Here is a 25,342-nt window from a genome sequence, read left to right as displayed (position 1 = left end):
TGAAAAATGTGTGAATATGTTGAAGTGTTGAACGGTATATCGATAATACAAGTCAATTATCGATATAAGCAGAACCACCTCTGCATACATCTGTTTCTCTCGTCAAGTGGCGATCTGATGAGAAAACCACCAAATTTCACGTCTGCAAGTGGAAAGCTCCACTCTTTACCCGATCAAGTGGCAGTAGCTCTAAGAAGGCTAAGCTCTGGTGATTCATTGGTCAATGTCGGGCATTCGTTCGGGCTCCTGCTATTCGACCGGTCTCTCGGATCACGTGGCGTTTTGTCGAGGCGATGGAAGAGAGAGGCCTCCATCACCTTCGGTGGCCATCGAGCGATGGGGACATGAAGCAGATCAAATATGAGTTTGAGAAGACATATATCGGGCCTGCCCAATTGTTGCGGAGCAATTGGTATCACCTACCTACATTCTGACGAACTTGCCTGCTTCAGATCCCTACGACAACACTACATGGCTCGACCACCAGAAAATAAATCACAGCATGGTCCTCCAGGCGATCGCGGATCCAACAACGAGAGTTTCAGGATATCGTGGCCGGGTGGCCTGGGAAAGTGGACGCTTCGTCCATGTTTCAGAGCTCGAGCTTCTACCAGCTCTTCAAGACCTCAAGGCCATTTATACGATGGGGCAGTAGTATGGGAGTATGACTTGGTCGGGGATGCAGGCTTCCCCGTGCTTCCATATCTCACGACCCTTACGTTGTCCTCCATGGCTTGTTTATGCTGGGAACAAGAGTTTCTTAGGCGGCATTTTGTGACCAATGAGGTGGCACTGGCACAGAGGGTGTTTCATAGTTTCGTCAGATTTTCCAGAAAATGAGAGACCGCACGAGGCTATTGAAATATCAACATAGATGGAAAATTAAGAACTATCGAAAAAGCATAATAACATGCAGTGAAGTCTCTTAACTATGGTGCCTTCAAAATTTCTCTCTATATTAAATGAAGGACGCTTCCCTTTCAACGTATTATTATACACATCCCACAAATCATTTGATACAAAAATGAAAGAGTACATCCCATGATCCCTCTATTTTCCATAAACCCGGCCTCCTTATCGTCATCATCTCTTTCCGGATCAAAACTTTGATCTGAATGCCTCATTCGTCTCTTCTATGATCATGAACTGTGTCATTGAGGACATCCCTGCCTTGCAAGAATTCGCGGCGAATTTAATGATGCTCGACTTCCTTGGCTTGCTTCGATGACCCATAAGCTCCTTTCTGGCTGCTCGCTAACCATCTTATTTTTTCTTTGAAATCTCTAAAGAATGACATCTCCCAGAGGACATATCTGAACTCCAAGTATTGAGACAACTTGTAGTTCTATCTCCCCCAAAATATTTACGAGGATATATTCCTATTCTGTTAATATGAAGCCAAATCCCGATGGTGTCCCTTCTCCTCCATTATGCATCATTTGGCCGAAAAGCGATTTAGAACTGCCATCCCTTTGTCTGAATGATTGCAGAAGCTACGGTTAAATCTTTTTCAACCTCCAGACTAGTTGAAGAAGTAGGGGGACTCCAAAACTTCCTTCAAATCGAAGTCTCCCCGGTCCGGTAATGGGGGGAAGTATAACGTAGGAAAAGACTTCGCAAAGCCTTCCAATAGCTGCAAATTGGAGGCTGCAGTTAGTAAACTCATGAAATCTTTTCCAAAAATTCAAGCATGAATAAACCGAAATTGAAGGAAATCCAGAAACTACTAGTTTTAGGATGATTTTATAATCACATTCTCTAGTATTGGTGCCTCGTATAGCTCAACAAACTTTTCTCTGAGGATCTTGTTCATTTGGTCAACATCACAAGCATGGGTCCAATACGAATCGTGGACTCCTACAAAATGAGAGATCAAAGCAAACGGTAAAATTACTGAAGGAGCTGAAGAACTGCGCAATTAGTATTAAAGAGAAGGGAGAAGAGCATAATAACGCCGACCTGCAAAGTTCAAGCCTGCCCTTTTGCAGGCAACAGCAGTCATCATCATGTGGGAACCATCGAGTGAGTGGACAAAATTCGGAGGGAAAGCCGTTCTCTGCCGCTTCACCATGACCTATGACAGCCATAACAGTGAAATTAAGTTTTCATTTCCACCTATTTCGGGCTGCAATCTAATCAACACAGACCAAGTAGTAAAGCTAAAATTAGTAGAACAAAGAAAATTGTTCGGTGAAAGCACCTTATCGGTTTCACGTTGTAGCGTAAGCACCTGGAGGGAGGTTTTAATCTGCATTAGAAAAACAGAAGCACCTTAGCCTCGTACAGAAAGAGCAAGAGAGTTTCATTTATCAAGCGAAAGTTCATCTTAAGCGGCAGAAGTTCCTTTATGTAATTACCAGATGCCTTCCCAACTGTCGATAGGGTTGTACCACTGGCAGTCCGAGAGGAGTTACCCACCTTACCGGCTGATTCTCAGAAGCTATCACCTGTTTATGTTTGTATCTCAATGTCAATGGTTGACGAAACAGGCATGTATATATACATACATTTGCATGCACAATATTAGATCCTATAACAAGCAAAGTTTCATGCCATGTGCAGAAAGAGTCAGAAAAAAGAAAAAGGCAAATGCCAGAGACTAGTTACAAATTCCACGTTTTCTGAATACGTGGAGTTTCTTGCTTTTGAACCTAGTTGTGACAGTAGAAAACCGAGAATATAAATTAGCAGCGGATGAAGGCTTAAGCACCTTAGCACAATCACCTAACCAGCTCATGATGCTTCTTGCAGCTTCGAACATTTCCCCCAATGCAGTCAAAGTTGTCTGCTCACACAGTGAAAAGAATGGCAACTTGTTAGGTGGAACTCCTTACTTGCATTGAAAAGGCTTTCGATGTGCTTGTCACACGTGACAGATAGCTACAACTCCAGTAGATCATGAAATTCCATTCTTTTGGAAGTCCCTCATTCAAAACCCCCTAATCCTCCCGTCCATGAGAAATTTTTGCCGATTGTCAGATCCAATCAAGGGTTCTATGTCCTTCATCAACATCCACAACTCTATTTTAAGGACCCAGCCATTGTGCCAACTTTTGCAGCCTTGATCAAGGTTTCTCTGCCTAGATCATGAAATGATCCTTAATTGAGGATGATGCTGGTCAAGGTTTCTCTGGCCATAGTTAAGCATAGAACTCTTGATCAAGACCACGGAAGTTATTACCGGCGGTTTGAGTTCCCCGGTTGATGCTGGTGGCCAATGTACTTTCTAATAAAAATATTATATTACAATTTACATACTTTTGGAAGCTTCACAGATTTGAATAGATAAAAATTGAAATAGGTTTTTCTGCTATCGGACATATAAGTATCACTCCTTTTTGAGAATAAGTAGATGTTTCAATTAAAAAAAAATTGCATTTGCTAACCTTCGCAGCATAGCAAGAAGCGGCAAACAGCTGCGTATCATCCTGAAGAAAATCTCGCTCCTTCAACCTCCTCTTGATTTGGTCACGAGCACCAATGTATGTCACCCCATACACTGAAGTCATAACTGTCTGCTTCACCAGTTTACGGTCCACCTAACAGTTACAAGTCATAAACATAAGGATCTATCAGAACAACATAAGCCCTAGTTTTAGATATCTTGTATTCAAACTGATAAAAATCTCTCTACTGCACTACCAAATCTAGAACATGAAATTGAAAACGAAGTTTTAAGACCTGATTAACCAAGAGCCGAGCGTAGACTGCGCTAGGATTTGTTGCTGGGTCCTTGTCAGCATCACTCCGCATGATCTCGACAACTCTGTGGATTAAGATATCGAACAGTAAATTATATCAATTTCTGTTATATATAATGGAACACAAACAAAGAAACAGAGTCCTAAACCTGGATAGGGGGGGGGGGGGGGGGGGGGGGGGGGGGGGGGGGGGGTATGGAGGGAGGAAGAACCTGGCAGCAATCCCTGAATAAACATCGGCAGGTTTGTCTCCTGCGACAAGGTTAACAGCAGCTGCTCCCAACTACAAAATAGAGCACCATATTTTATATCATATATATGTACATAATACTGGGAGGGGAGAGAACAAAGGAGAGAGGAATAGATGTCTGATAATTGTTTGCAAAATTGTGGCAATATACATAATTGTTTGGTCACATATCTGGAGAAAAGAAATATGCTCAAAATGTATTTTCTTTTGCATTATGGAATTTCCAGATACTTGACAAAAAGGGAGCATCGTAGTCCACATATTACCAGTGAAAATAGTGTGTCTCAATATATTAAACCATCTTAACAAAAAATAAACATCAGACCAATAACTCTTTTCCTGAAAATTGCGAGGCTAAATCCTCATCTCTTTCTTTTAGTTCTAGTACTAAAGTTGAAAATAAACTGGAAACTCTTAAACAATCTGACTAAAAATGCAGTTACCTTGTCCCTTCCAAGTGCAGCATAATGTTGTAGACCATTACAAGATCCGTCCTAAAAAGAAAAAAAAGAAATTACAACAGAGCAAAAGATTATCAGCTTTACAGCTCTTACATATTTACATACAAGGCTATCAACAAAATAAATAAAACATAAGCACTAGAACAGTATGTAGCAGGAAATACCCTGTCCGTGACTTTGACTTCATAAGGCAGAGCAAAAAGATGTAAACAAACCAGCAATTGCAAAGCACCCCCAATCATGATTGAAGTTCAACTTAAGAATTAATGCACTTGGGAGAAAGGTTAAAAAAGCGGAGACTTGGTAAATTCTTTTCCTAGAGTTGATTATGGAAATCCCCAGAACATATCTTTTTGCCTTCTCTCAACTTCAGAGGTGGGTCATTGTTACAGAAAATTTAATGGATCAGATTCAAAGCTGAACCATTGACTGAATGCAAGTTTTGTCTCACTTTTTCTCTGGTGCTCCTTTTTTTTTGGCATTCCGTTGTTGCAACTTCTCTGCAGGTTATCTACCTTGTAAAGCCAATATCTTTTGTGTTAACCACTCACAAGCTACTGAGGTAACTGAACCCACTAAATTTGGCAATTCCCATCATAATATACCATCACTGTTTGCAGTCTCAAGAGATATTGCAATGACTAAGTACCTGATGAACGGGCATGTGTGATGGGTAAGTCTCTGGAGAGGAACTTCTCAATGCTTCCGAGAGGTTAATGCATGCAGCCAAGCATTGGAATGGATCCTCTGCACCCAACCACCAGCGGTTTCCCTCAAGGGGCCGATCGGCAGAATCAAAAATATCATCAATGTGGTTCTCAGTAAAAGCGATTCGGCCATCATAAGATAGCTTGTCCACTCCTCCAGCGTATAAATTCGCCAAGTGTATCTTTAGCCACCTCAGGCCTGACTCTCCTAAGGGCCGTCCCTCAGCGAATTCAAGGATGCCTCGGCACAAATCAGACCCAAGATGGTTCAGGTAAGGGTGCATTGGATAGGCACGGCCTCGAAAATCAAGGTTGTGTGGGTAGTAGAAGCCCTCCTCATCCTTCATTTTCCGTGCCACCTGCTCACCCAAAAAAGTAAAAGATAAAATAAGCATGCTACCCATGGCTCATCCATAATTTCTAATGATGATGAGATGGTATGGAGCTTCTTACAGCCAGTTTAAGTTCAATGTCACACCGCTGAGAGTGCCTCTCATTGTTTTCCTTTTTTAAGCCCTTCACTTTCCATTTCCATTTACGAAGTTGGGACTCGTCCTCTGTGTCTGGCTCTTCAGGCAAGGGAATCTATTGCATAGAAATTGGAAGTTAGAATGAAACAAAGGACACCTTAGAATCAACAAAAACGAGATTTTAGAAAATTCTCTGTTTATTAGTAATAACGTACATCTTCACGATCAACTAAACCCGCGAGCCGACCTCCATTCGCCCATATCCTGTCGAGCACTGCAAGTACTCGCTTGTTGACCCTCCATTTCGTGTAGCCAAGCGTATCTAGAGCCTGATTTACATAGTATGATAAATTATTATTTTAATTTAAAAAATGTTCATACAAGTAAAGAATCATTATTCGGATTGATTATGATCAGTTTTTATAACAGAAATCGAGAAAAAGAAGCAACAGGATCCAGGCTACACAAAATTCAGAAATATGTATATGTTACTTGAGAATCATTGACCAAAGGGGGGGAAATAAGTTGTTCAGTTCCCAAACCTCAAAAACAGGTTCTAACTGCGTTGCTGGAGCCCTTTTAACCGCTTCTCGTTGCTGTCTTGCACCATGAGTTCGCATGACATAAGACGGTAGAAACAAGTAGGCTCCTTTATCATAACTGCCAAATGTTAGAAAAACCATGGTCAACAAACTTATAGTAGAAGCCTCTGAACATCAAGAACAAATATCACCTGCAAAAGTGAAAATGCGGAATTGCAATGAATACAAGAATTTGAAGAACCAACCCTTTCCAGTTTGAAGGAGGAACCAGCATTGGCATATAAGGAATCACCATGTGCCTAGCCTGTTAAGCATATTTAAGTTGTTCATTATTATGCAGCGCAAGTAACTCAGGCCTCCAAAAGGTGAGAAGGAGTGTTCAGCTTACAGTTTTCTCAAGGCCCTTCCGTACCAGCGGATCACACTCAATAACACCATATCTCCTGCTGCCTTTCCTAAAGTAAGGAAACCAAAAGAGAATATTTGTTTCCATTTAACACGCACTAATACACGCACAGAGAGAGAGGCGAAAGGGAGGCGTCTAAGTTGTACAATGAGTTTTTCTTACTGTGAATCTTTTGTAACGTTTTTAAGGGCGTGGACAAATGCAGGGCGAATATCAGGGGGACCATCTCCTGATTGATCCATTGGGGGCTGAATATAGGCAGTTTCTGTTAACAATTGAATCAAGCGGCACCCAACCTGCAAACCAGCAGGAAAAATCCTTATATAATATCCATAGAGGTCTCCAGCACCATAACTACAATCATTAGGAAAGGCCTTTCAATCTTGTAACTATAAACATTAGGATAATAATTCCTGGAGAAAAGCAACAAGGTGGACCTTGACATGGTTTTCCTGACCCCAAGGCTTGGAATCATCAATGGCCTTCACTATCCCCTTCACTTGCTTCACCCTCTGCTTTTTCATTAGCTGAGTCACTCTCTTCCTCAGCTTCTCTTGGTGCTTGGATACGGTTAGGGATTGATCTTCGGTTGATTGAGAATCAGATGGGTCAGCCGTTTTACTTTTACTGCTCTTCTTCTTTGTCTTCTCCAAAAATTTATGTAGTAAAACCTGCAGACCAGTGTAAAAAATAGAACTTCCCCATAAGCATAAACAGATAATTTATGGTTTACGTATCTAATGCAAGATTTCCGCAAACTACTTAGTAAACCAAAGATTGCAACAATCGAATTCCCAACCGCGATCTATTCCAAGAACCAGGCTTTCTAATTAAAGCAACAGCTAAGGCAGAACACTACTTAAAATTGGTCCATAAAATTAAGATTCTATGGACTGTAATATGAATGGATTAAAAAAAAAAAACACTAATATGTACATAGCAGTGAAAATTAATCATTTCCCAACAAGAAAGAATTACTCCACTCTACTCCCACAGAAGTCACCTCCAACATTAAGCATAAGACATCATCGGATCTTCATTTTTGGACCAGTATATTTCATTCATGTGATGCAGCTCATACAATATCTCTGATGTCTGAAAAGAAAGGACGACCTTTCTCTGCATTTTTATTGTCCCGCATTGTTTCATGGAAAGGTACATTGTTAGGAATTCTAGATCAAAGCTCTAACTATCCCTAGCTCCTCTAGATGTATTTGATCTCCAGAACTCATTTTTCGTTCGACTTCTCCCCAGTGTACCTAGAGAAGGAACTAAAACTAAAGAATACGAAAAGCTTACCGACCTCATGCTCAATGGCTTCACCAATCTGACAAGCCGCCTGAACAACCCTGCAGCTGCCATTCCCTCCATTGGTGGTCATCAGCAGCCCCATCAGCTTATGCATTGTTATGACGGCCATCATATCCGCGGGCAAGTGATCGTAATAAGGAGCATAGGAGGGCTTGACCTTCTTATTCTTGCACATCTCTTGATCAGCAGCAATGGCATCCCTGAGGGGCTCAAACCACCCGAGGAACAGAGACTTCATGTAGGGCAGATTGGGAGCAAGCTTCTGCTCACACATGTCCATTAGCAGCTCCTGGTACTCCTTGGCTGCCTCCTCCCACGCCTCCGTCTCCATCTTCACCTGCCTCTTCCTGAGGATGTGGTACTTCGTCACTCCCATCCCGAACGGCGTCTTCTTAGGCTGCTTCAAGCTGTTGTCTTGCTGCTGCTCTGCCATGACTTGTTTGTTCATTTCTTCAATCAGTTCTTGAATCTCATCGCACCCGGAGGACTCCTCTTCCGACGCAATCGCCTCGGCAACACTAGCATAAGCCCGGATACAGCACTGCGGCCTAGGGAAGTCAAATACGGGCCGGCTCAAGCTGCTCTTTTGAGGAGGGAATTGGCCAATTTGAGGGAAACCAAGAGGTGGGCACCAGGAATTGAGGTAATTCCGAGTATGAGGCGTGGCTTTTCCGGGACGGGGAAGACCAGCCGGTGAAGTAGAACAGGAAGGGGACAGAGGGTGGGGGCAAAATCTAGACTTTCTCGAAGAGGCTTGTCTGGCCAAGCTCCTCCACATCTTCAGGTGGGATGGGATGGATCAGAGTGGAAGAAACGGCAGAATCAGAGTGAAGGGCATGTGATGAAGGTGAGACAGGAGGGGAAGAAGAGTAGTAGGATGCAGAGCGAGAGAGAGAGGTAATGGGGGAGATCAGACAAGGGCGGTAGTGGAGGTAGCCGCCTTTAAACCTCGCTTAAACCTACGGCTCTCTCTCTCTCTGCTCTGTTGCCATGGCTTTTCTGTAATATAACCCATAAATAAAATAAAACCCAGAAAAAGGCAAAGCCAGAAAGAAGAAGACAGACATAAATAAATAAATAAATAAATAAAATTAGAAAAAGAAATGTCTTATGTAGAAAGGCCCAATTCTAGTATTGGGCTTGATCCAGAAAGTTAGGGCCCAACAAGAAGTGGGTGTCTTGTGTTGTTTTGTTTATTGATTTATTGATTTATTTCTCATTATTTTTTTTTAAAAAAAAAAATGTTCGTTACTTTACTTTGGTTCTTCCTAGGATGGAACATCGGATCAAGTACCTTAAGGAAATAAAAGAAAAGTACTCATTTCATGCTTTCCATATCTTGGATTCGGCATGTTGCCGGAGTTAAAAAGAGTATTGTCCCCTACCGGAAAAAAAGAGTGCGATCGTCCGCTTGATTTCCCGAAAAATGGCAGAGAATGATAGAGCATTATGTCCAATAACTTTGAAGCCTACCGACTTCAGTTTTATTTCTGTATATTTACATTGAGGCTATCCATTCAATTTTCTTATTTGAGTTCTTTATCTGTTTATTTTTGTTGGGGCTATCCATTCAATTTTCTTATTGGAGGTTTTTACTTTACCAGTGCAATACGCGCAAGAGTGTCACGAGTCGTCCTATTTACATTAGCTTATATACTGATCCGATATTGAGATTCTGGCAAGTTGGTTTTCTATTCGACCCTCAAGTTATGACACTTTCAATAGCTCGGGATCATAAGATGCTTTCGATAGCTCGGGATCATAAGGGTCTAGGCAAAACTAATGTACTGACAACTGAACGATGCGTTTTCGTATATCATAATCCTACACTCAAGTTTTTGCCAAAAATGTCTGTCCGTGCAAAGAATAATATCAAAACTTTTCGTAATTAATCAATCTGGAGGGCACTTGATTAGTCGCTCCATGGATCACTCTCCGCCCTCACTTCCGAGGGCTCCACGACCTCTGCCTCTGTTGCCCCACCTTCAGTCGAATCTGACTCGGCGAAATTATTACTGCTCAAATCGTCCGCTGCATCTTCTGCGTGCCCCCACCTTCCTCCTAGCGCCATTGCCATCATCTCGTAAATCTTGTTCCCCAACTCGGCTGGGCTATCGGGCTGTGAAAGTCAGATGGAGCATTGTCAGCACGAGGATTGACAAGAGCAAGTGGTATGCATACCATTGAAATTGAAAGGTACGAGGAAGGGAATGGTCGGGGACAACTTACTGAGAACCCACTGGAGATGAGAGCTGTGTCATATAGGAGGTCGACCGCTCTCTTGGCATCAGAACTGTCGGGAGCATTCTTGCACGCGGCCTGCAAATAATCAATGTCCAATTGTTTCAGGAATATGATATTAAAACATGTACAATTTTTGTGACAAGCCCCATTAACAATATACAGAATGTTTTCTCAGTGGAAACTTGACAAAATTGAACCGACTTACATTCAGATCTTTGATGATGGGATGATCAGGGTTGACCTCCAGTATTCTCCTTCCCCTCATGAACTCCAAACTTGAAGTATCTCCGAGAGCCTGAGCTTTCATCAATCTGCAAGAGGAAATTGTCAATCTCAATGAAGAAAGATAGTTGTGTGAACACAACCAAGGAATGTTCATTTCAAGTACTAAACGTACAGACCTTTCCATATTAGCAGACCAACCGAACTTTCCAGAAACAAGCACACACGGAGACGAGCTCAGACGCTTCGAGACTTGTACCTTCGCCACCTTGTCGCCGAGCTGCTGCTTTATCCAATCACAGAGGAGATTGAATTCCTGCTCTGTCTCCCGTTCTTTGACCTCGTCCTCATCCCCTACACAAAAAGCCATTTAAGGACAAACCACTCCATAGCAAATTTATGACAAGAGAGGGTGTGGAACATTTTAAAAGATTGTCCATTTGCTGAAAAGAAAAGTTAAAGCACTAACCAAGCTCTAGATCTTCCTTGCTGATGTCAACAAACTTCTTCTCCTTGTAGGTCTGCAGGTTCTGGATTGCAACTTCATCAATTGGCTCAATAAGATAGAGCACCTGTCATGATTCCAAAAAATGTAACAGTTAAAATCCCATACACAAGAAAGGACCAAAATGGGACAACTGATGTGAAAGTGAAGAACAATAATTATATTTTGATATGTAATTTGTCAATGAATCAATCTTATCAGCAGAGTACCTCGATATCCTTCTGCACCAACTTCTCCAAGAAAGGAGCAGATTTTGCACTCTTCAAGCTGTCTGTGGCCAGGTAGTATATAGCTTTCTGGTTCTCGCCCATGTTCTCAACATACTCGTCCAAGCTCATTAACTCCGCCTCACTTTTTGAAGTGTAAAAACGCAAAAGTGGGGTTATTCTCTTGTGGTTCCCGGTGTCCTCAATGCATCCCAACTTCAAGAATCTCCCAAAGTTCTCCCAGAATTTCTTGTAATCCTGCAGACAAGTGAACATTACTCTTTACTATGGAATTCTGCATATGTGGGAAACTAGGAGAATTCTGCAGTTGATGGTTTTTCTTTTCAAAATGATGATACTAAGAGGAAAAGACATGTAAGCACCTCCAAATGCATAATGATACACAAACCGTAATTTAACACAATTTTTAAAATGCTCTTAAGCTTTTAAATACCAAAAAGGAAACGTAAAATAATAAAAAGCTAAAAAACCCAGAGGAATCCAGAACTGCAGGACCCTAGCGCCCACAGAAGGTATCTTATATTTCTGAATGTTTCTGACCTCTTTACTTTCGCTCTCAGAGATTTCTTGAATCATGTCAAATGTTTTCCTCACGAGCCTCTTCCTCATGATTCTTACCTGCAAAATAAAATCAGAAATAAGACTATTAAAATAAAGCCACTTAATTTCAGTTAATGATTACATATCTATAGCAATGTATGGAAGCGCAGCAGATAAATCCGACTTACAACTCGGCTTTCTTGAAGAATCTCTCGAGAAACATTAAGGGGAAGGTCATCTGAGTCCACCACACCTTTAACGAAACTCAAGTATCGTGGAAACTGCAACACAGGGAGAGTTTTTTTTTTAAAAATAATAATAATAACAAATTCAGCTGCACGATTTTGCAGCCTCATGAATTTTGAATCAATTCCATTGAAACAGTGAGAGAGTTTGAAGCTAAAGGTTAACTTACAAGTTCACCATCAAAGTCATCTGAGATGAATACTCGTTTCACATACAGGCGGATGTTCTTTGTCTTTGGATTGACAACGTCCTCATTGTTGAGAGGGCCCATTCCGGGTATGAAAATAACACTCCTGAACTCTACCTCACCCTAAAAAACATTCACATGGAGGTCACCAACTTAAGTTCCTTAATCACAAAAGCAGTCTTTGCAATCAAATATAATATTTTGAAGAGTGGAAAAAGAGATGTACTACCTCAGTAGTGAAGTGAGAATACGCAAGTGGGTCAAGGAATTCGTTGAATGTTTTCTTGTAGAATTCATGGTATTCATCCTTCTCCACTTCCTTTGGATTACGCATCTGTAATTCATAAGAGCAAGTAATGCAACAATTCTTTCAGAAAAGATAAATGAACAGAAGAAGACTCCTTCGAAATTAATGAACAGAAACAGTAAGAAGCAAGGTCATGAATGAGAATCCAGCAGAAGGCAAAAACGAATTATCAGTGATGCATACCCAGATTGGCTTTGTTTCATTAGCCAATTCCCAGTCCCAGTACTTCTCAGTTATCGTCTTCTTCTTCTTTTCGTCTTCCTGCACAAGAGGCACTTCATCAAAAGACTACTTTAACATAAACTTTAAATTCCCAGATTTAGGAACGCTGCCTCAATTACCTCTGGTTTTGCTTCTTCCCCTTCCTTTGGTTCCTCTTCCTCTTCTACCTGCTCGAGAGGAATTTTCCCAGAGATTAGTATTTTACGAAATATTGATAACAAAGTAGAAGCATTTCAAACTGTTGAGGTAAGATACAAAGGAAAAATAAAATAAAATAAAGGAACACTCACCTCGACTGTACGGGACTTCTCTTGCCATGTGTAGATGGGGAAGGAAACAAACTGTGAGTAGTTCTTTACCAAACTCTGTATTCTGGTGGGCTCTGAAAACTCATATTTATCATCTTCCTGAGGAAAGGAAATACAAAGATCTTCAGCAGACTATTTTACCGGAGTTAAATAAGGTACTTGTGAATAATCATTTGCCCATTGATGCACGATAAGGGGTGCTCAATACAAAGGTATTCCAACTCTAAACTTGAGGAGCAACAATTCCTAAACACTGACAGACCCAACGATCACAAGGCGCATGGTATGCTCATAACCTTCTCCACTAAGTCAAAGAGGGAGAAAGAAAAGATACAAGAATCACTATACCTTCAAGTAAAGTGTTATTTGTGTTCCACGACGAAGAAACTTCTCAGGATTCGTCTCCTCTTTAATCACATAAGAGCTACTATCAGCTTCTGCTTCCCAGACATATTGTTTATCGGACCTTGGGCTCTTTGTGGACACCACAACCTACATTGAGTATAGCATACTATAAGTAAGAAGAAAACAAACTAATGAAAGCCTTTAGAGAAAGGAGAGAGTAATTGAGATCCAGACAAACCTTCTGAGCAACCAGAAAGGCTGAATAGAACCCAACACCAAATTGACCAATCAGACTATTGTCTGCACCAAGATCCTTGTTTTCCTGCAGGAATTACGAAGTTTAGCATCAGAGTTGGGAGATATCTTTAAGTTTAATTTCAAGTAGACCTATTATGTATAGTTTGTATACACAAGAGAACAAGTACCTTCAGGGCCTTCAAGAATTTTGAGGTACCACTCTGAGCAATAGTTCCAAGACAGTCAACGAGCTCCTCTTTAGTCATCCCAATACCAGTATCTCTGCAATTTCCAAGGTTTAAATTTTGCACAAAGCTCCAGCCAGATTCATGCAAAATATCGTACAAAAACTAGAAATCCAATCAACTTACGTAATAGTGATGGTTCCATTATCCGGGTCAGGTTTGATCCTTATCTCCAAGTCACCAGCATCTCCAAGCAGAGCAGGCTCAGTTACGCTTAGGAATCTCAACTTGTCAAGGGCATCACTTGCATTACTGACAGTGAGAAAAAGGAACATCGTCAGTAAATATTGATACTCGAAGTAACTCACGCAAGTTCACTCACAACAATGTACAATTACATCATACACTCAAAAGCCCAGGAAATGCAAAGTACCGATGGATGCACTAAGAGCTCCAAAATTTAGAAGAGGAGAGACATTCTCGGATTCTCATTCTTAAGTAATTCAGCATTTTAGCAATCGAGCAACTTAGTCCCTTACCTCACAAGCTCCCGAAGAAACACCTCCTTGTGGCTGTACAGACTGTGAACTATCAAGTCCAATAGACGACTAACCTGAAATGTGTCGCAGGTTTCAAATTAGACGACTGAATGACTACAACAAATACATGATGTCAATGCAGAACAGATTACACGCAACCAACTGTAATTCCGACCAGGTCGGATTAAACCTCATTTCCAAGCCGCCACTTTTGCCAGTGCAATCATCGTCAGAATGAAAAGGCCAGCTCTTACAATAAGGATACAGTTTCCACGTTAGTCCACGCTGACACAATCGTGATCTAACAATCGATACTTCAAATCCTTTTCTTTGAAGTGAACCCGAAGAACTACACGAGGAATTCAGCTCTACTCTACCCATAAAACGCCAAGGGTCAAACCTTGATTGCAGATAACAAGAACCCACCTCAGCTTGGTACTCGAACTTCTCCCCGGAGTCCTCAGCGGCCTCTTTCTCTGCCACGGCAGCGTCGCATCGAACCGCAATCCGATTGTTCCTCTTCTCGAGTTTCCACTTCAACCCGCCACAGCTGAAGTCCCTCCTGAGCCCATTTTGCGGCAAGAAAGCGCTCCTCAAGAACAACGACCGGCTGCTGTTCCCAGACGAAAGTGAAGATGGAGAAGGGAGAGGAGAAGCAAGAGAGGCAGTAGTCAGGCCTCTGCTGAGTACTGGAGCCATGTCTGGAATTTAAACCCTAGAGAGAGAGTGTGCGAGAGGGAGTGAGGGAGACACAGAGCTCGAAGGGCCGCCAGCCAGTCTCTTATCTTCTTGGGGAATTGTTGACAACGGGGGAAGCTCCGGAAGGGTTTAAGCGAGAGAGGAAGAGGGTTCTAGAATTGGTTCTATGGGGGAGGTCTCAGTTTTGGAGGGATGTGGTGAAGAATTATGTAAGGCCATGATTCTGCCATTTCATCCCTGAAACGACAATATCCGAATAGTAAAAGAAAAAAAAAAAAAAAACAGTTTCAAGAATATAAAATTTTTTTAAAAAAAATCTTTCCACTGTAAAATGATTGTTTCCATAGTGTTGCTCAATCCGATTATTCATGGTTCATGGAAAATTTTACGATCGATTTGGGAGCTCTGAGATCGTTGCATGGAGGGACAACTCCCTACAGTGAAGCTAGCCCTCCTGAACGGTCCGGAACCGAAACTGCAGCGACTATCATTGGCGTTAGATTTGTTTTTCAGGATAACCCGAATTAACAATCTTCCGAGTTGTGTCGTTTAGTCATGTGCATTTTAAGTTAAAAACATGTAACATGTCATGCTTTGGATTGAAGATATTTTCTAGGATTCTTGGATAAAGACTTGCGATGGTGATATTGAATATGGAAAACGACTCTTGGACCGATTTCATGCTATCTTTCTTAAAAATTCGCACTATATTGAAAAGATAAGACGGCATGTAAATTGCATGATGCTGCCGTGCGAGAAAAGAAATGTATGCAGTCAATTTTGTATGACTACTCCATCAAGGAATAGTTCCATTTGTATATATATTTATATTGGATTTATCAAATATGGGGTTAGAGACTCATGGAAACTCATTAACTCTATTATCATAGAACCGATTCTCCTGCATGATCTTTGCGAACATATTCGAGTCTAAATGCTGAAAGCACCTCGTGTACACATTTCCGGAATCACATCGAAGGAGAATGCAAATCCCGAATAGCAGCAACACTTCACGTACATATTTTGTAAGACCATAGGTAAATACATAAGACTAACTATGATTCGTTCACTCCATTATTCTGAAGCATTGGCGGAGAACAATGTCCAAAGAAGGTCAAAGAACCAAGCAATTGACACAGCAGAAATCTCTTGCTGAAGATATTTACCGACCAGACACTGAACAACTACCGAGAAACAAATGAACCCCCTCGGTTATGGCATTTCAGGGAAGTTTAGGCTCAAGGTTAGGCTCGAGTTGGGGCTTCGAGATTATCTCGGTGCTCGTTTTTGCAGCCGGCTGCCTTAAGTTTAGGCTTTGAGGGCTTTCTGCTTTCAAACAGTCAATGTTGCATAATCCAACAGACCTAACCATATCACCGAACCTACAACACCAATATCAACAGGCCATCTTAGTGAGTAGTGATAATAATGCTGCAATCAATCAGTTCAGAGTAATAAACCCTTCACGACCGATCAAGTGGTCTGAGAGGCAGACTGATCGGATTAATGAAAAGTTCGAGAGTTGCCTCCTTCTATCGGCTTTCAGACTTCCATTACCCAGAGATGGATTCATACTCTAAGAACATAAAAAGAGACCTTACGGAAAACCAATCTCTAACTTACCGATCAAAGCTGTTCCTCGGTTTATCGGGCTGGTCCGTGCTGTTTCTTGCTTTCCATGAGCCATCTAAGCTCCTCCTCGATTTCTCTCTCCTGTCCTTGCTTGCTTGCGACTTCTCTCTACTGCCTGTGCTTGCTCTCGACTTCAATCTACTGTCGATGCTCAACCTTCCTTTCTCCCTATGCTCGATGCCTGTCCTTGACTTCTCTCCCTGATCAATGCTTACCTTTGACTTTTCAATATTCTGGTCTGTCAGCTTTGAAGCAGCCTCGGGTTTATCAGTTGGTTGTTCTGGTACTTGTCGAAATCGGGGCAGCTTCTCGATCGCAGATATGAACTTCCTGAGATGCCTCAGGTACTCGGGGTAGATTTCCAAGTTACAGTGGTTCCCTCCTTGAATCCATAGGGGTTCGTATTTTTCCTTGCAGAGCTCCCACAGCTGCTTTCCGTGGGACAAGTTCACTACATCATCTTCAGTCCCCTATATAGACATCATCTCCAGAGTAAAATGCCATATAATCTTGAAATTTAAATGAATAAATAATGTAACTTAAATTTACATGACGACAGGTCTCTTATTAATTATCATGCCGTGTTCGGTACAATATCTGCAGCATTCATGGAATATTTACCCCATAAATGAGACTATTGCATTTGGTATGTCAAACAGTTTCTTGGAAAGGAATCTAGCTCTTGAACATGACGACGAGTTCTGATGAATGAACAAACATTCAGAAACGAATCGCTGTTCTGACATCAGAGAAACATTACACGAGAGGAACCAAGATCTGGGCAAACTTACATGAATCACCAGAACTGGGCATTTGACGTGCGGAATTTTATCAATATTCTGCAACACGGATGAAGAATCACAAGTACTATTAGTCAGGACGAAATATTAAAATGAAAGGACAAATTGTACGTGATTAAATTCTTATTCTCCAGAAAAGCAAAATGAGTAATAAAATGAATGGAAAAGAACCTTATAGATGTCAAACCAGTATGTCCGTTTAACGGCATACATGACTCGGAGGCCTGACAAGATTGGACTATGAAGAATTACGGCTCTCAGATTGGGTAAACGTATTGCGAGCTCCAGAGTAGGTCCACTCCCGACCGATTGTCCATACAGTATAAGTTCCTCTTCTTTGACTCCGTACTTCTCTTTAAGGCATTTGTACGCAGCCTCAATATCGGCATAAGTGTCCTGCTCACTCGGCTAATCGAACAAACAGTAATTAATCAGCATTTGAGCATCCATAAGAAGAAGACAGTATGTAACGAGTAAGACTCAAAAATCAGCATGTGACTGTGACCCGAGGAAGATCCTCAAGGTTATAATTCAAATCCCCGTTAGTGTGTCATCACTCATAGCCCTTAGTAAGGCCATCCGCCTGTGAGCTCGTAAGCACGCCGAGTTAATGTCAATGCATAAAGATATTGAATGCTATCAATAGAACTGCAGGAGGATGGATTGCTGGAAATGAATTTATGCAAGAGAAGGCATAGAAGAAAGACAACTGTGCGTTTTAAATGCTCAATTTAATCGATCATAAGATCAGAGTCAACGTTCATCCTCTCTCTCCTTTGGCCATCACTCTTAACTGAAATCTTACAAGAGGAAGAGACAGACTGTACCTTTCCCGAAGACCGTCCATACCCAGAATAATCGTACCTGCAAACATCACAAAAAAACACACATCAGAACTTCCAGTCTCTTGTCGCTACGCATCAAATCAAATGCTGATTTCAGAGGAAAGATGTGATATTGGGACCGACCCCATGAGATTAACACCCAAATGAAGGCTAAGCTCAGTGAAGATGCGATACATCTGGCCGATGTCGGTCGCATTGCCGTGTGAGTAGAGCAGAGTCAAAGAAGCTGACGGGTGCTTCACGTGAACAGCCACGATTTCGTTGCCTCTCTTGGTGGGCAGTATCAGGACGTCCACGTCGTCTTTCGGCTGCACGTTGGTTAGCCTCATCCTCCCCGTCGACTCTTCCTTCATGATGCTGTAGGAAGGCGGTGTTGGCGGGAAAAACGCGAACTTTGCCGCCATGGATGACGTCGCCAACCCCATCTCGGCTCTTGCCCGGGAGGGATTGGCTTTCTAGCTTGCCAAAGCAATCAATGCATTAGCTGTTAGTAGCCCATGAAGTGTTTTGGTTTGGTGGGATGTCAAGGAAATGGAAAGGAGAAATGGTAGAGTTCGTTTCTTTTGCTCTATGTGCTGAAGGAGGGTGGGAGGGAGGAGGAGGATGACCATGAAAAATTAGTAGTGATTAATGGGGTCATAATTGTTTAGGGACACACAAAATTCCTTTTGACGAGTACAACCTTTTCTCCTCTCTTTTTGGTGAGAAATTGGGAAGTAAATTTATTTGAGGAAATTTGCTGAAAATCTTGGGTTTGCTCAAAATATGGTCCTTGCAATATGGGAAATTTATGATACAGATCCATAATGAATTTTACAACCATACATAATGTCCTGAATCTTCTGATGGTGAAAACTTTCCCTACTTATTATTGCAACTGTTATTAATCAATATCTCTCACAAATACATTATCATAATATATATATATATATATATGTAATTAATGATTATTTTTCAGCAATGTTCTTTTCTATAGTTTTCCATCAGCAATAACACTTTCAAGTTCCTATTCTGACTTTACTTTCACTCAATAAGTTGATGTCTCAAAAGCCGATTATACATACATAAGCAGAAAAATCGAGCAAGTGCCCAGATTTTTCTTTGGTTGTGTCGATGAGAATTTGAATAAGTATGTATCGTAGGGGTGGGACCGGAGCGGGAACTAACATTGATAACGGAAGCGGGTGCGTGGGGCTGAGTGTTACATTACCGGAGGGAACATCCCATGATTACATATCAGTCCTCTTAGGTATATCATGTCTCTCCATCTTCTTCTTCTTCTTCTTTTTTTTTTTCTCTTTTGCTCGACCATGTCTTTCCATCTTTCTTCATCATCACTATGGGATTTTTAATTCAAAAGAATTTGACTAGTAAAGATATATGGTGAAAGCAGGTTCTTCCATTCGGATTTTCATTCCGAGTTTCGATCAGCTATGGTACAGCGATCACGAACTCTATCATGCTCTACATATTTGATGTAGTTTTATGGACTAAAAGATATTCATATACGCCTTTTTTTTCCCCCTGTACTGAGACAAGCACGGTTTATAGCACTTATGCCTACAATCGGGTGTCTTCCCTTTCCTATTTCTTTGGTTAAAGTGTTCCATCAATTTTGCATTTTGATGTGGCAAATTCCATGAAGAAAATAAAGAAAGACAGATCATTTTCAATTTTCACATTCTGGCAATCGAAAAATTTACAATTAATGTTTTTCCTCATAGAAACTGCGTTAACCAATGAAAATCTGAATAAAATTTTTGCACTCTTCAAATCTTGTATCTAGGTTGCACGATTATCATCCGTCAACTGTAATTCATTTATGTTTTGCCCCGAGTAATAATCACGAGTAGCAAGCTGCGCACTAACAGGTCTACGGGCCTCCAAAGCACGGCTAGGACAGTATAATGCATTTTTTTGTTCCATATTACCGTGGGATCTACAACTACAAGCTAACAAGTGCCATAAACAACGATGCCATGAACAGTTGTTTCCAATTCGGAGCCCCTCATTGTTGGTGTTGATATTTTCCAGTTTGGTTCATTATTCCGTAGCATCGTGTCTCACGTGTCTTGTCTATTTGCCCTAGATTTAAATGTGTTCTAATTCATGTGCTTATCATCGTTTTGAAGGAGATTCGATGGTCTGCAAGTTAGTTTATATGTATAAGTTACTAACTTGGGAAAGGGATGAGCTTGAAAATTTAATGGGCCGTCAGTATAGTCAAGCAATCCCTTGCATTATCACTAAACTATGTAATTGGCCTAAAATATGTATATCTCGCTGAGCGCCATTCGAAGCCCATAATGGGCAGTCACAAAAGGGAAAACAAATCAGTATCAATCATCAATCAATATTATATATATATATATATATAATTATATCCCCTATAATAAATAGGGGTATAACTGTAAATATGTACAATTAACTCATAATATAATTGGTAAATGAATTAAATAATATGAACAAAATAGAAATAAATATATTGATATTTATAAAAATTCATATGATGATTTAATTTCATATTCATATGGACAAATAATGAACAAATTATATATATATGTATGAAGTTGTATTTCATGCCATAAACATGGGTGGAATTGTAAAATCAAACCCTCTAAAATTTTTTTTTTGGATAAATTTTACGCGATGCGTGACGCCCAGGCAGACGTGCCCTCGGCCGGATGGCTTCGGGCGCAACTTGCGTTCAAGGACTCGATGGTAACCCTCTAAAATTTTAACTTGATCTTTGAAATAATTTTAGTTAAATTAAAAGTAATTTAATTTCATATATATTTTTTGGGCAAATTTTACGTTAAACATTTATTCTATGTGATATAACACGGGATTATATATTAAAATAAGAATCATATTTTTTTATAATGACTTCTCAATAAAAGATAATTTATAAAATATTAATTTTGAAGTGATAGATGACTTTAGAGTCTATAATTGAACTAAAATTCATAAATAAAAAAATATTAATGTATAGTATGACTTTGATCTTACAAATCTCCTTTCTAAGTTTATGTAAAAGAACTTAATATGAAAAATAATGTTTATATTATATGAAAAAATAATTCTCCAAGTGAATAAAATTAATTATAACATATTCATTTTTACTTGGAACCATGATTTATATAAATTTACTTTATTCTGAAACCCCAAAAAGTATAATTATATTCGAAAAAAATTGAGTGTAATCTTATTTTTTAAGTGCAAAATACATAAACACTGATTTCGGGGCACCGCTTTTATTAGTTCAGGAATTTTAGAACACGTTCCCGAGAACCGAGAACCGAGAACCGAAATGAATAAAATAACTGGCCCTTACAGATATGTAATTTTCAAATCCAAACCCATAATTGAAACCAACAAAAATATAAGAAATCAACCCTAGAACCAAACTGTGCTCTAGAAGAACAAAAAATTCGGGGCGGTTCAGCTTGGATCGGCTCAGGTTTTCATTGCAACCGGCTTTGTTTATCTGCCCTAAGTGCCACATATGCTTAAAACTCGAACTTCATAGCACATCGTTCTGTTTTTTTATATATTTTTTAATGTAATTAAGAACTTATTGAGAATGTAAAAAGGATATTTTGAAAATTTTAAAACTTTAATAATATGCTGATATAGAACATATTTAGTAATACGAAGAATCTCATTATTAACTATGACATTGATCCTTCAAATATTTTTCCATTAATACTATTGTATCTGTCTATCTGTCTATAGGTATAATATGGTTCAACTTCTTATAGTAAAAAAATAAAAATAAAAACAATTACGACTCAAAGAATTGTAAAATTAAAAGTACTTTTTTACTATTTACCGAAAAAATAAAATACTTTTTTACTAAATTTAAAATTACGATATTCTAAACCCCAAAAGTAAGATTACATTATTAACAGAAATCGCCTGATAAAGCACGTAGACGGAGTTGGTATTTTCTTAAATTTCAAGTTGAAAACAAAAACACTTGTCTTTTCTAAATAATAATATTTAGAAACAACATTAAAGAAATGAGAAAATCTTAAATGTATCTACCTCACATTGTCGTAGCGAAGAAGAACCAATAAGAGTTTTTCAATGAAGAATAATTATGGCAATTATTCGAGTGATTGACATCAATTCTCATGTTTCATGCAATTTAATTGATGCTTCCTCATATTGTGAAGTAGAATCACCCAAGAAGTTTCTTGTAAAGAAATGGAGTTTCAAATATGATATGAGTAAGCAATATTTTTTAAGGTTAGGCCTATTTTCACAACAAAATAAGCTAATTTCACATCCTTTCAAGGCTAATTACCAAAATATCTCTCCTAATTGTTTCTTCTTGTCGCCTTTAACACTATACGGTGTCTCCTTTGCTCTTTATTCTTATGGGGAAATGAAAAAAGAATCTGATAAATATCGTGAACAAATTTAAAAATTGGACTGATAGCAGAATTTTTTAAAAAAAAGAAGGAGAAAGAGGATAAAAAAAAATTAGAATGGTTGAGCAAAACAAGTTCTAGCTAACAAGTTTCAAGAAGGGAGTCGGGCTTCGAAGCCATATCTCACCCAAAAGAGTTTCATAAAGGGAGGAATAAAGAAATGCAAATAGATAGCTTAATTTGATTTTTACCTCCAATATGGGATCTTTTTAGAATTTTTTGAAAATTTCACATCATTTTTTGAACATAGTTTCAAGTTTCAGCGATTTTAATTATGTCAAAACTTATTACGATAAATCACTTCTTCCTTATTTTGATGATTTTTCACTTCACTTAGGCTCTTTTCCCTAATTTAACAATCTATGTGATTTTTATTTATCATATTTGATTCTCGAGACCGAAATTCCTCTACACTTCTACTACTTAAAATCTTCTCAATTTTTTGCAGTAATAACTAATAGCTAAGTTTGGGGTTTAATAAGAGACGTTTTCCTTGCAAATGGAGAAAAACAGAGATTGGCCAAAGTCAGAGAGGAAGAAGGAGAAACAATTAAGGCATGGTTTAATCCGAGGAGAATTTCCTAGTGAAGATAACTTTTGCTAAAGTTAGGAAGGGTAATGTAGTCAATCAACCATAGAAAATCATGGAATATTTAGTATAATTGGCTGTGAAAATAGGCCAGCCTTTATGGAATTAGATTATTTGAAGATATTCTTAAATGATTCTATGTGGCGAGAAAGAACCAGTAGGATTCTTGTAATTAGTAACAATATATAGCAATTGTTCATGTCATTAGCACCCCATTTACGAATTTACTACATTTTAATTGGTTCTTCCTCATACTATGTGGTGAGGTAGGATCACCAAAAAATTCATCAATTATTTGTTATAAACAAAGACATTGTTCGTGCTTATGTGCTTTTCGTTGAGAAAGATAAATTTATTGCCATAAATGTTAGACATATGGGAAAATTGAATCTTGAAAAATATGTAATTCCAAAATATTATACCGGAGTGACAATTTCATTTTTCTCTCCAACTCTAATACTTGACTGCAAAAAAGTTATTTGAATACGGGACTCAACCAACATTTGCATACATACATATCGAGAAATGTGACTTTCAAAATATAATGACAAATTACATTTTAGAATTTTGAAATTAATGGATAATGAATTATCATCATTTATATCATATATAAATTCTGAGTACTATGACTTGAAAACTCTATTTTGATAATTCTCAATGCTCTAAATCTTTTGGATTTTTTTTATTATTTTAGTCTTAATTAAATTATGGCACTTATTGTTGCATTTAAATCTCAAATGAAGTTAAATTTTTTTCTTAAAAGTAAATGTTTTTTCTCGAAAAATATATAATACATTACACTATTTTTTGAGCACATCCTAGTATTCAGAAGCCTAATGAGTCTTGGCTAATCCAGTTTAAGCAAGATTGACCCACTAAGGGTTAAAGTATTTCCAACATGGATTTTCTCTATTCAAAATACTCGAATCCAAAACATTATTTAAGAGGAATAAAAGTCAAACCACTTGAAACGATCTGTTATATTTTTATTAATTCCATTGCATTCCCGCGCAATGTATGGACTAGTAACTAGTTCTATATATATGTGTGTGTGTAAAGGATGTTAACCGCGAAAAAACGAGGATGAGGTACAAAGGCCTCATGGTTATGCATTAATGCATATATTAGCCCAGCGTAACTCTTGATGAGATTGCCAGCATGTGTACTTTCACGCCACCATACGTAGCTCAACTGACTTATCGATTGCTTATGGGGTTGGCAAGAAAATAAACGCCTCATTATAAAAGAGAATGTTAATAGAAAAAATGCCAATATGACATTTGCGTTTTTTACCAAGAAAAAGAAGGACATGGAAGAGGAAAATGAATTGACAGTGGGAAAAGAAGCGAGAGGAAATGTTATGAAGGATGATGAGATTTCTTTGTCTTTGCAGGCAGGAGGGAAGCCTCAGAACTTCATGAGTAGGGACTAAGGATTCTACATGGATGAGACAAACATTACAACTTAAAAATATTAGTAATTTATTAACATGGATTGATTCAAACGGTTCGACGTTTGTTCCGCTTAAGCAAGGTCTTGGATTCGAATATTTATAAATGTAAAAAATCTACGCTATGAGAGTTTTACCCCTTAGTGGGCCGACCCGGCTCGACTGAATTAGTTGAGACCCAATTGGATTTTCAAATAACATGATTCACACTGAAAAAAATATTAGTAATTTGTAATATTTCACAACCAAAAAAAAGCGCAAAAGGAAATTATAATAAAAAAGTAACTCATTGTTGTAATCTAAAAGGAGAAAACTCTGGAAACTTATGTTGATGGATCAAAAACAAGGATGAATTAATTAAACATTAATACAACTTAATGAACCAATTAAGAATGCATTCTATGCTATTAGTTGTCCAGGTTTATCCAAATCTTATTAAGACAAAAATGATATACCGTGTCGCGATATGCTATGCATGCTTCGATCACTTGCACATTGGTCAAACATATATACAAGATTCCTGTTTTTATATCTGTGTGATTGAGTGTACTCTTCAAATATGTCATGAGAAAGAAAGGGAAATTAGACATTATATTGCCCGCACTGCACGGACGTTTGAGGGTCGAACTCAATTGCTACAACATACGGTTATGAAAGGAACTAGTTCTTGGCAAACTATTGGCTTTTGAAAAATCTTTCTCTTCACATCAATCAGCTTCTTTAACATTA

The 25,342-nt window shown here is 39.1% G+C and overlaps 3 protein-coding genes across 4 annotated transcripts; all 3 read right to left on the bottom strand.

Moving 5' to 3' along the window:
- Positions 1 to 916: 916 nt before the first annotated feature.
- Positions 917 to 8,859, bottom strand: LOC116201121 (DNA-directed RNA polymerase 1B, mitochondrial). Of its 2 annotated transcripts, none has more exons than XM_031532238.1 (19): positions 7,841 to 8,859; positions 6,975 to 7,208; positions 6,700 to 6,833; positions 6,520 to 6,586; positions 6,377 to 6,435; positions 6,132 to 6,249; positions 5,805 to 5,918; positions 5,573 to 5,704; positions 5,062 to 5,478; positions 4,395 to 4,445; positions 3,914 to 3,984; positions 3,682 to 3,766; positions 3,387 to 3,539; positions 2,711 to 2,785; positions 2,358 to 2,447; positions 2,201 to 2,248; positions 1,960 to 2,074; positions 1,728 to 1,857; positions 917 to 1,633 (listed from the first exon to the last, which is right to left on the bottom strand). In XM_031532238.1, exons 1-18 carry the CDS (start codon positions 8,624 to 8,626, stop codon positions 1,733 to 1,735), a joined length of 2,874 nt encoding a protein of 957 aa, XP_031388098.1. In that variant the 5' UTR covers positions 8,627 to 8,859; the 3' UTR covers positions 917 to 1,633; positions 1,728 to 1,732. The 2 variants fall into 2 exon arrangements, with proteins under 2 accessions (XP_031388098.1, XP_031388097.1); XM_031532237.1 differs by having other exon boundaries at positions 1,754 to 1,857.
- A 711-nt stretch (positions 8,860 to 9,570) lies between these two features.
- LOC116200244 (heat shock protein 90-5, chloroplastic) lies at positions 9,571 to 15,038 on the bottom strand. The gene is made up of 19 exons (XM_031531055.1): positions 14,589 to 15,038; positions 14,163 to 14,236; positions 13,810 to 13,935; positions 13,627 to 13,720; positions 13,440 to 13,523; positions 13,205 to 13,348; positions 12,839 to 12,955; positions 12,668 to 12,715; positions 12,510 to 12,587; positions 12,249 to 12,353; positions 12,002 to 12,142; positions 11,775 to 11,867; positions 11,587 to 11,664; positions 11,029 to 11,283; positions 10,784 to 10,886; positions 10,494 to 10,668; positions 10,298 to 10,403; positions 10,078 to 10,167; positions 9,571 to 9,967 (listed from the first exon to the last, which is right to left on the bottom strand). Exons 1-19 carry the CDS (start codon positions 14,859 to 14,861, stop codon positions 9,761 to 9,763), a joined length of 2,391 nt encoding a protein of 796 aa, XP_031386915.1. The 5' UTR covers positions 14,862 to 15,038; the 3' UTR covers positions 9,571 to 9,760.
- Positions 15,039 to 15,899: 861 nt separating this feature from the next.
- On the bottom strand, positions 15,900 to 18,767 carry LOC116200243 (alpha/beta hydrolase domain-containing protein 17B-like). The gene is made up of 6 exons (XM_031531054.1): positions 18,262 to 18,767; positions 18,121 to 18,157; positions 17,465 to 17,701; positions 17,285 to 17,332; positions 16,485 to 16,963; positions 15,900 to 16,243 (listed from the first exon to the last, which is right to left on the bottom strand). Exons 1-6 carry the CDS (start codon positions 18,561 to 18,563, stop codon positions 16,084 to 16,086), a joined length of 1,263 nt encoding a protein of 420 aa, XP_031386914.1. The 5' UTR covers positions 18,564 to 18,767; the 3' UTR covers positions 15,900 to 16,083.
- Between the last annotated feature and the right edge of the window lie 6,575 nt (positions 18,768 to 25,342).

The sequence above is a fragment of the Punica granatum genome, chromosome 3, assembly GCF_007655135.1.
Source record: "Punica granatum isolate Tunisia-2019 chromosome 3, ASM765513v2, whole genome shotgun sequence".
Taxonomy (NCBI): domain Eukaryota; kingdom Viridiplantae; phylum Streptophyta; class Magnoliopsida; order Myrtales; family Lythraceae; genus Punica; species Punica granatum.
Note: the sequence above shows the minus strand (reverse complement) of the source record. Positions and strands in the feature narration are given on the sequence as shown.